This window comes from Zingiber officinale, chromosome 2B (assembly GCF_018446385.1).
Source record: "Zingiber officinale cultivar Zhangliang chromosome 2B, Zo_v1.1, whole genome shotgun sequence".
Classification (NCBI taxonomy): domain Eukaryota; kingdom Viridiplantae; phylum Streptophyta; class Magnoliopsida; order Zingiberales; family Zingiberaceae; genus Zingiber; species Zingiber officinale.
In genome coordinates this window covers 78,758,954-78,770,050 of record NC_055989.1, presented here as the reverse complement: position 1 = coordinate 78,770,050, position 11,097 = coordinate 78,758,954, and the positions used below count along the sequence as shown (strand labels likewise).

The 11,097-nt window shown below is 42.6% G+C and overlaps 1 protein-coding gene across 2 annotated transcripts; it reads right to left on the bottom strand.

Annotated features, from left to right (window-relative positions):
• Positions 1-8,399: 8,399 nt before the first annotated feature.
• Positions 8,400-10,665, bottom strand: LOC122049213 (probable purine permease 11). 2 transcript variants are annotated; one of them, XM_042610633.1, is made up of 2 exons: positions 10,558-10,665; positions 8,400-9,523 (listed from the first exon to the last, which is right to left on the bottom strand). In XM_042610633.1, exons 1-2 carry the CDS (start codon positions 10,562-10,564, stop codon positions 8,412-8,414), a joined length of 1,119 nt encoding a protein of 372 aa, XP_042466567.1. In that variant the 5' UTR covers positions 10,565-10,665; the 3' UTR covers positions 8,400-8,411. The 2 variants fall into 2 exon arrangements, with proteins under 2 accessions (XP_042466567.1, XP_042466568.1); XM_042610634.1 differs by having other exon boundaries at positions 8,400-9,520; positions 10,558-10,640.
• Between the last annotated feature and the right edge of the window lie 432 nt (positions 10,666-11,097).

Genomic DNA, 11,097 nt, shown 5'->3' with positions numbered 1-11,097 from the left:
GGGCGCCCTCCAATCAATTATTTCTCCCAGATTATTTTGCAGATCGATCTGAGCTATAAGGAAGGTCTGCGCTATAGGTCTGTCAAGTACCCAAGTAGTCAGAGAGCTGGCCATTTTAGCTAGTTCATCTGCCCTTTCATTTTCAGCCCTGGGAATCTTGGTAACTGTGACTTCTTTGAAATCGTTCCTCATCTTCTCATAGGCTTCCTTGTAAACTTGCATCTTTTCGTTGTTTGCTTCGAAGTGTCCAGTCACCTGCTGAGTTACTAGCTGCGAATCTGAATGTATTACGACTTTGCTCGCCCCCACATGCCGAGCTGCTTGCAAACCTACCAATAGGGCTTCATACTCTGCCTCATTGTTGGTAGCTCTGAAATTTAGCCGTACAGCCAACTGCATAATATCTCCCTACGGGGATATCAGAAGCGCGCCTACACCACTTTCTCGATGGGTAGCTGATCCATCTACATAAATCTTCCAGACCTCCTCCGAGTCTGCTTGGTAAACTTCTGTCAAGAAATCCGCCAGAGCCTGTGCTTTAATCACGGTTCGGGGCTGATACTGTATATCATATTTCCCTAGCTCAGTCGCCCATTTGATAAGCCGACCCGCTACCTCCACCTTGGTGAGGGCTCGGCCCATAGTACTGTTTGTCAGGACGGTGATGGGATGCGCCAGAAAATACGGTCGAAGGCGCCGAGCCATTAGAACAAGTCTGTAAACCAACTTTTCCAGGGTCGTGTACCGAGACTCAGCCCCCTTCAATAGATGACTGAAAAAATACACAGGCCGTTGTACATTGTCTTGCTCCTTAACCAGCACGGCCCCCACGGCCTCGGGGGTAGCTGACAAGTAGACCCAAAGGGGCTCTCCCACAACAGGCTTGAACAGTGATGGTAAGGACTCCAGGTATTGCTTTAGCTCCTCAAAGGCTTGTGTACATTCTTCCGTCCACTGAAACTTGGCCGCTTTCCTGAGCACTTTGAAGAAGGGCGTCGCTCTATCTACAGATCTGGAGATGAATCGGGACAGTGCTGTTATCCTGCCGACCAGCTTCTGCGTTTCCTTCAGATTCTGAGGGATCTGCATGTTTCGAAGTGCTTACACCTTCTCAGGGTTGGCCTCTATCTCTCGTTCGGTCACCAGATAGCCCAGAAACTTCCCTCCTTTGGCCCCGAACAGACACTTCAAGGGATTCAGCTTCACCCCATATTGCTTCAAAGTCCCACAGGTTTCTTCTATATCTTTTATTAGACTGGACGCCAAGGGGGACTTGATCAGGATGTCATCAACATAAACTTCTACGTTCCGCCCGATCTGACTCCGAAAAACCTTATCCATCATCCTTTGGTAGGTAGCTCCAGCGTTCCTGAGCCCAAACGGCATGACAGTATAGCAAAAAGTACCGTCGGCCATTATGAAGCTGACTTTCTCCTGGTCCTCCCTGGCCAAGGGTATCTGATGATATCCCTGATAAGCGTCCATCATGCATATCCTCTCACAGCCAGCAGTAGAATCCACCACTTGATCGATACGCGAGAGAGGATAACAGTCTTTGGGAGTGGCTCTGTTGAGGTCGCAAAAGTCTATGCACACCCTCCACTTGTTGTTTGGCTTCTTCACCAACACAACGTTAGAAAGCCAGGACGGAAATTGCACCTCTCGCACATGTCCTGCCCTCCTGAGCTGATCCACTTCAGCTCGGATAATCTTATTCTGGTCGGCGGAGAAGTTTCTCTTCTTCTGCTTGACTGGCTTGGCCTCGGGTATAATATGCAATTTGTGCTCAGCTACTTCTGGCCTGACCCCGGGCAACTCTTCTGGTGACCAAGCAAAAACATCCCTATTGCGGATCAGGCACTATATTAGCTCAGACTTAAGCTCCAGCGGTAAGTCACTGGCAATGCGGGTGATGCTCTCTGCTCTGTCCTCATGCAGCCGAATTTCTTCCCAAGGATTGGGCTCCTCTGCAATAGGCAGAGGCTCTTCTTGGATAGCATGTACTCCACCATCCTGAGTCCGCCGGCTCTTGCGCGCCTCCACCCGGACCATATCTATGTAGCAGCTTCGAGACACCTTCTGCTCTCCCTTGACCTCCCCGACTTGCTCGCCGACCGGAAACTTGATCTTCTGATGAAAAGTGGAGACGGCAGCCCGGAACTCATGCAGAGCCGGCCTTCCCAGGATGACGTTGTAGGAGGAAGGCGAATCCACCACAATGAAAGTGCTCCTCCGCGTGCGCACCAATGGCTCAGTGCCCATGGAAATGGCCAGCTTGATCTAACCCATGGGTTTGACTTCATTACCTGTAAACCCGTACAAGGAAGTGGTTACAGGTTGGAGCTCAGCGGCGTCGATCTGCATCTCCTCAAACGCAGCCCTGAATAAAATGTTGACCGAGCTCCCGGTATCCACAAAGACCCGAGCCACTCGGCTGTTAGCAATAACGGCCTTGATTATGAGGGTGTCGTCGTGGGGCAGTTCCAGGCCCTCCGGGTCTTGAGGCCCAAAGCTAATAACAGGGCCGGAGGCCTGCTCGTGGCTGCATCCCACGGCTCCCACATACAACCGCCGAACATGCGACTTGCGGGCTCGGCCTGAGTCCCCGTCAGTGGGCCCTCCTGAGATCATACCGATCTCTCGCACAGCAATGTTGCCCCGGTTCTCCAGCTCTCCGGCATCCCTTCGGTCCTCCCTAAGGCCAGCTTGGTTAGATGGGCCGGCTATGTCGGGTCGGGTCTGTCGAGCGCGCCCAGCTGTAGCCCGTTCCTCCTCCATTCTCTATATTTGGGGCACCAGCGCCGGGGGAGGCAAGCCCTGCTCCGCAGCTCGCCTGGAGTCACGGGCGAATTGGAAGCAGTTACTGAGATCGTGCGTCCTGGACCGATGATATGTGCAATATGGTGCCCCCCTTGGTCCAGGCCTGGGCGCGTGTACGGCGGCGATTCGCGGAGCTGGCCTGACTCCTTGAGCGGGCTGGGGGGCAGACCTAGGTTAAACGCGCTGGAAGGGCTGGGCTGGCTGTGGTGCTCTTCTTTCAAGTCGGTTGCCTGGAGCCACCGTCTTCTCGGCCTTCCGCCTAACAGCCTGCGCTTCTTCCACCTTGATGTAGCAAGAAGCCTTCTCCACCATATCGTCGAAGCTTCGGGCGGGGTTCTTGATGAGGTCCCTGAAGAATTCCCCTTCTCGCAATCCGTGGGAGAAGGCGCTCATCAATATCTCTGAGGTGGCGGAGGGGACATCGTTGGCCACCTGACTGAACCGGTTGATGTAGCTTCGCAAGGGCTCCGTCGAATCCTGCTTGAGAGCAAAAAGACAGTGGTCGGTTTTTTGATACTTACGACTACTGGCGAACCGGCGCAGGAAGGCCTTTTTGAAATCCACGAAGCGATTGATGGACTCTGGGGGCAATCCATCAAACCACTTTTGTGCCGACCCGGACAGGGTGTGTAGGAACACTCGGCATTTGACAGCGTCGCTGTATTGATACAAGATAGCCGCGTTCTTAAACTTCCTCAGGTGCTCCTCCGGGTCCTTGCTCCCATCGTATTCTCCAATGTTCGGGGCTCGATACCCTTTAGGCAGGCATTCCCTCAGGATATGAGCCGAGAAAGGTACCTTGTCATCCAGATCTTCAGGTAGATCTCCGGCCGGGATTATAGCTTTTCCCTTTCCTGAATCCCGAGGTGGGTGTAAAGAGCTTTCCGCCACCGATGTCGGCGGCTCCTCCTTCTTCGGACTATGCTCACGGGGTCTGGCTCGATGATAATTGCGGCGAGGCTCCCGGAACGAGGCACAAGGGGGTTCTTCCTGCTGCTTCCTCTTCGAGCCCCTGTCGGAAGCGGGAACCGGTTCTTTGGACATTTCAGGTGCTAGGCGGGGACGTGAAACTGCTCCTTGCTTCTCAGAGGCGGCTTGCTTTCTAACCTCCTTGAAGAGCTCGTACTCCCTCGCGGTCATGGTTACGTTGATCCTCCTGCTAGAGCTGCGACCGGAGTCCTCCATCTTCACGCTCCGGAACAGGCGGTTGTGTTCCCACAGACGGCGCCAAATTTGATCCCGTCCGGAGGCTGAGTCGGACGGAGGCTGGTCGATGTGTCCCGATTGTTGACGGGAAGTCGCAGGTGATTCGGCTCCCACGGGTGGCTGACGCTGCTGCAGGACCCTGCGCACACTCAGACGATCTCCTCCTTCACGTTAGAGACCGAAACCCAGGGAAAAAGTCCCCGGATCAGGCCCTCCGATGCTCAAGTCAGATCATTTTTCCCCAGAAAAAAGCAGAGAGAAGAAGAAAAAATAGTTGTAGAAGAAAAGTGACGAGGGAGTGTGTGCGCGTACCTGCGTCCGAGGGATCTCTCCCCTTTTATGCGTTGTCCCCCTTAGAACCTGCCATCCTGTCAGAAAACGTTAGACGCTGGGCTTTGTCGTCTAGTCCCGGACACCTGTCGTATTGCCATTTGTCGTGAAAGCATCTTTCTGTTTAGGAACCTCCGCCTTTGCGCATAGGTTTTGTCTTGTATTGATGGACAACTGGCAGGCTGCTACTGGTTGTGAGGGCATCTTTTCGTTTCAGGAACCTCCGCCTTCGCTTGCACTATTGGAATGTAATGATTATTCTCGCAAGACCGCTGAAATTCTCTACACCCTCACTACTTAGCTTCTGCGATCCATTGTGACCTGCCTCTGCGCTTTGTATTTCCTGGCCCTCCACCGCAGACCTGCGGATCGAGCTGACTCTGCTCAGCTCTGCCGGTTCCAACCTGCCTCTGCGCTTTGTATTTCCTGGCCCTCCACCACAGACCTGTAGATCGAGCTGACTCTTGCTCAGCTCTGCCGGTTCCAACCTGCCTCTGCGCTTTGTATTTCCTGGCCCTCCACCGCAGACCTGTAGATCGAGCTGACTCTGCTCAGCTCTGCCGGTTCCAACCTGCCTCTGCGCTTTGTATTTCCTGGCCCTCCACCGCTTTGCCCCTTCGATCGACAAATTAGTTTGGCCGCTGACTACCCTCTACGCTCAACTCTGACTGCCCCGTCAGCTTGATTATTTGACCGCCAGGTCGCCTTGACTATTGACTGTCACCTCCTCTTGACTTTTGACCACCACATGGCCTTTGACTCCCCTAATCTTTTCCTCTTGGGCCCCCTCATTACTAACCGTATCACTAAAGATTAATAATTGTTCAAGATTTATTTTCTCCGTATTGATTCTGATAAATTAACGAAAACACTAAGAGCGAACGTATTCGTCTTCCTTTTACTATAATTAAGAAAGGAGAAACCCACCCTCCTCTGCAACTTCCATTAAGCATGACGTCTCCATCGGATTTTTATCGAACCTTATAGTTAAAGTATTAAAATTACTAAATTATATACGGTAATTTTAAAATGATTAAATTATATATCCAGTTTTTATTTTATCTGTAATAAGTTTCAGTTGAATCTGTTTGAAAAACTGATTTTTGTTTTTAGAAGAATTATTTTTTCATTTAAAAATCAATCGATTAATTTTTTATATCAATTAAATCAATTTTTTATTTAAAAATTAATCGACTAATTATTTTTATGAATCGATTTCTCTTTATTTTAAAATTTTAAGTAAATCAAATTTTAAAAAATAGTCAACCGATTTATTTTTTAATTAAAATTAATTTTGGATAAAATTAGTTTATGAACCAAACGACTTTGGATTGACAAAAACATAGTTCCTATATGTTCAGCTAATTCTTTTAATTATATTCATATTCTAAAATATCAATTTAACTCAATGTATTAAGAGCGATGATTTTTCAAACATGAATTAAATTTTTTTACACTCATTCTTGTTCAAAAAATCGGTACTCTTCATATATTAAGTTAAATTGATATTTAAAGATATAGATATAATCAGGAGAATTAGTTGAACACATAGAAACTAATTTCATATTAATTAGAGGTCATTTGATCCATCAACCTATTTTATCCAAAATCGACTGATGACTCAAACATCCTTTGATTGACATGAAATTAGTTCATATGTATTTGTATAATTCTCTTGATTATATTCATGCCCTCAAATATCAATTTGACACAATATATCAAGAGCAGTGATTTTTTGAACATGAATTAAAATTTTCGATCACATTCATGTTCAAAAATTCATTGCTCTTAATATATTATGTCAAATTAATATTTGAGGATATGAATATAATCAGAAAAAATAGATGAACACATAAGAGCGGTTTTCATATCAATCTAAGATCATTTGGTTCATCAGCCGATTTTAGGAAAAATTGGATTCTAGATCAAACATCCTTGGATTGACATGAAACTAGTTTTTATTTATTTAGCTAGTTCTCCTGATTATATTCGTACTCTCAAACGTCAATTTGATCTAATATATTGAGAGTAATGATTTTTTAAATATGAATGTATTCAAAAAATATAATTTGTATTCAAAAAATCACTGCTTTCAATATATTGGGTCAAATTGATATTTGAGAGAATGAATATAATCAAAAGAACTAACTAAACATATTGTAACTAATTTCATATCAATCTGAGGTCGTTTGGTCCATCAGTCAATTTTCTAAAAATCGACTGATGGACCAAACGTCCTCGGATTGATATGAAAGTAGTTCCAATTTAATTAGTTCTTCTGATTATATTTATGTTCTCAAACATCAATTTGATCCAATATATTGAAAGCAGTAATTTTTGAATATGAATAGAATTTTTTAAATATATTAGTGTTTAAAAAATCATTGCTATTAATATATTGAGTCAAATTGATATTTGAGGGCATGAATATAACAAGGAGAATTAGACGAACATAAAGAAACTAGTTTCATATCAATCTGAGATAGTTAGGTCCATCAGCCAATTTTGTCCAAAATCGATTGATATATTAAACGACCTTAGATTGATATAAAACTAATTTTCATATATTCATCTAATTCTCATGATTATATATATGTCTTCAAATATTAATTTGACATAATATATTAAAAGCATTTATTTTTGAACATGAATGTATTTGAAAATTTTAATTCATTTTTAAAAAATCATCGCTCTTAACATATTAAGTCAAATTGATATTTGAGGACATGAATATAATCAGCAGAACTAACTAAACATATTGGAACTAGTTTCAAGACAATCTGAGCTCATTTGATCGATAAGTCGATTTTGTAATATATTAAGAGTAATTATTTTTTGAATATGAATATATTTGAAAATTTTAATTCGTGTTTAAAAAATCATCTTAATGTTTGAAGGTATGGGTATAATCACAAGAATTAATCGAACATATAAAAACTAGTTTCATATCAATCCAAAATCATTTAGTTCATCAACTGACTTTATCCAAAATCAATTTTAATAAAAACTCAATCGACTGATTTTTAAGTAAAAAATTAATTCAATTTATATTTTTTTTATCATCAGTCGATTAATTAAGGATAAAATAAAAATGGGTATATGATTTAATATTTTAAAATTATCGTACATGATTTAGTAGTTTCGATGCGGTTCAGAAAAACAGTTGCATATCCATCGGTCAGTCAAACTGTTCTTCCATACATGATTTCACCTAGCTAAGTATCGCGGTTCGGTAGAACGGTTGTCTATCCATCGGTCTGTGAAGGTATTCTTCCATACATGATTTCACCCAGCTCTTCGTGCATTTGCAGGTTAGGTTGCAAAATTTGCTTCTTACTACAAGAAATGAACTTTTTACTTACAGTGTTTTTGTTGCAGACTTAAAGCACCACGATAATCCAAACTTCTCTGTTAAACTTGCAGCTGCAGAGCTGCTCTCTGGAGGTGTCCTTAAACCAGTCGTGTGCTTATGTCACTACCTTACTTTAATTACTAGTGGTACATTAGCATTGAAAATAAAAATAAAAATAAAAATAAATAAATAATGATAAATTCAATTAGCCTAATTAATTAGTTCTAGGATAATCAATATGACCCTAAGAAATTTTCCCACAAATTATTGGATAAATCAGGAAGCGCTTATGGCAGACTGTCAAAGAATTCAACATCTTTTTAATTGCGCGTCTCATTGGAAAAAAAAATCTTATAAATCCACTATAACTAGAGTTTCGTAAGACACATGGATAACAATCTGAATACCTCTACCGCTGCACCATACATTAGGGTTGAGAGATCTATGAAACAGTGTGTAATAATAAGGTACACTTTGCTCTTGTAGCACTTTACTAGAGCTTTGTTTAACGTAGTTGTCTTATTTGTTCTGACTATCATGACTCTAATAGCATCCCTCTCGAATCAATGCAGTGAAATTTAAACTATTAGAATTTCGTTATGGGAGGTTTAATGTGATGTAACACACAGTCTCTAAATTATATTCTAGAAGAAAAATCTTCACTTATTCATACAATATAGTGATTGGAAAATAGTCATGAACTTCAGCATTCACGGCCACCACCGCCGCCGCGATGACCAGAGAGATGTTCAACATGCTCCGAAGCTTTCTTAGCTTTGCCGTAATCCAGGTAATCCTGATACAGGTAAGAAGCAAAACCCCAAATGGCAAGCAGCAACGCCACAACCTTGATCCCGCCCATCTTCTCATGAAAGAAAATCACAGCGAACACCGGCACGACGGGCAGCGCGAGGGTGCTGATCACGTTGGAGAAGAGAGAAGACACCACGAAGATTAGCCCCACGACGCCGACCGACGCCAACTGCCACGAGAGGCCAGTCCAAACCAGAGTCATCACGTAGGACACCTTCCCCTTGGCAAACCCCTCCATCTCGCCCTTCAAGCCCTTCCACTCCCCACTCGCGAACAAGCCCACGACCGCGACGCAGGTCGCCACGAGAGAGGTGTAGATCTGCATCTCCAACACGACTGTGAAAGTCTCCTTTCGGATTACCTTCTGAAATGAGAGCTGCATCAGGGAGAGGATGAGCGAGTACGTAGCTGACGCTCCTAATGTCAGCATGAACCCAATTACGTACTTCCCCTTCGGAACGCCTCCGGAGCTTTCGGCGGCTTCATTGAATCCGAGTATGGCAGCGGAGAGTGTCAAGAGGACGACAGAGTTCAGTATATAATCAGTGAACTTCTGGGAATTCAGATAGTAGGAAAAGACGGCATTGAAGGCCAGTTGAGTGGCACAAATCAGAGAGTAAGTCGAGACCGGAACATATAAAAGACCGTAGGAATACATCAAGTTATCGACGCCGATGATGATGCCCAGACCGAGGTATATTAAGGCAATCTTCAGGTGAAGAGCAGGAGGTGTGGCTGCTGCAGCAGGGGAAGGAGGTTGTCGGTTTGAGGGGAAAAGGAGAAGAGGGATGAAGAGGAAAGGGAAGCCTGCAGTTTGGACGAATGTGGCCATCCATTTACTGTTGCCTCCTTGGTTGTAGTAGAATCTTCCGAGAAGGGTCGCGGCCGTTTGGCCGGTGAGGAGGAAGAAGATATTGAGGAGCACCAGGAGCCACCGTTGCCATCTTTTTTTGATCGTTGATGTTGTTGTAGTAGTTACTGACACTGACTCTGCTTGATCTACTGGAAAAATCAAATAATTCATCAAGATAACTTTGATTGAAACTCGGAATATGAACACTTTAATGCTTCACGATGATTGTTCTACTTTTCTGAATTGTGCCTAATAACACTTTATACTAAAGTATTTTGAACTTAAAAAACACCAACGTAGCTCAATTCAGATTGGAAAGAAATTAGTGCTTTTGACAATTAGCATCAAAATTGGCTAACCCTAAGAACATGGAAGGACAAGATCCATGTAGCCAACAATAAATAATTGGGATTCACACAGATTGATTGATGATGATAACAAGGAATTCACAGCCTTTCTGTGTGCTATCTTTTGCTAAATTTGATCATTGTTCTACTTTGTATGAGTTGTCACTGTGCACAGTAGTTTGTTGAAAGAATGAAACTTTCACACATATGAGTTGATCCATCAAACTGAAATTTAGCATGATAAACAACTAATTGAGAATTTGAGAGTATGTGTAAAGATTTTTCTTTTCTGAAAATTCAGAATGGTTTTGTCAAAATGCCTAAGTATATACTTGATTCATCAGTTAACATATCTTTAAATGCTCGTGAAATGATGTTTAACAGATGCATTAAGCATAAATTTCCCTTAAGTTGTAGTAGTTTATCTCTCCTCTCTGACTCGATCACTATGAGAAAGGATACGATCAATCATATCTTTTTTTTCTTCTTCTAGTTTAGCACAGTGAATCTACCAAACAGCATCCTCCGGCTCCTTATCGAACTCTACAAAGTACATCTTTAAAAAAAAACCTAGAAAAATCTCAATCACATTGAAAAAAATCGAAAGAGGTAGCTTTTCCTTGGAGCAAAAGAAGAACAAATCTTATTGGCGATTAAAGGAAAGGGGAAAAAACAACTGCACCATCTCAGCAAACAAAAATAATAAAAATAGCGCCGTTCGGTAGAAAATACAAAGCAAATCGCAGAGCATGTTGCGAAACATCCAAAAAGGACAGGAAGGAATCAAAATGACGAAAGGAAGCAAAGGAAGTCAGAGAAAAGTAGCGAAGGAATACCAGCCATGTAGAGATGCTAAGCCCGTCGTCGACCTCCTCCTCCTCCTCCTCCTTCTTGGGATTTGCGTTATATAGAGAAGAAGAGCGGAGCGGTGTATTGCAGCCGCCTTTCACCGGATGAGAAATAGTCATTTTCAATATTAAAATGATAAAAAAAAAGTTAAGTATTAAGTTTTCATATTTTATCCCTTTAGAATCAGGCAAAATATTTATCATTGCTCCTATTTAATTTTTAATAAATTTATAATCTATCAACTTTAATTTCTCATCTCTTTGAAGAAAGAATTAAAAAAAAAAACCATTCCCATTTCTCTTACCTTATAAACAATAATATCAACTACTAAAAAGATACTTTTAATTTGATAGTATATCACAGAAGTATATTAAAAAAAGAGGCTCCTAGTCTTATTGTATGCTCTCTATTTATAATAAAAATTTATAAAATCAAAATTTGAACTCAAAATGGTAAAGCCATAATATGAAATTCAAAATTTTCACAATAATTTTTTTTAAAAACCCCATAACTAATCAGTACAAAAC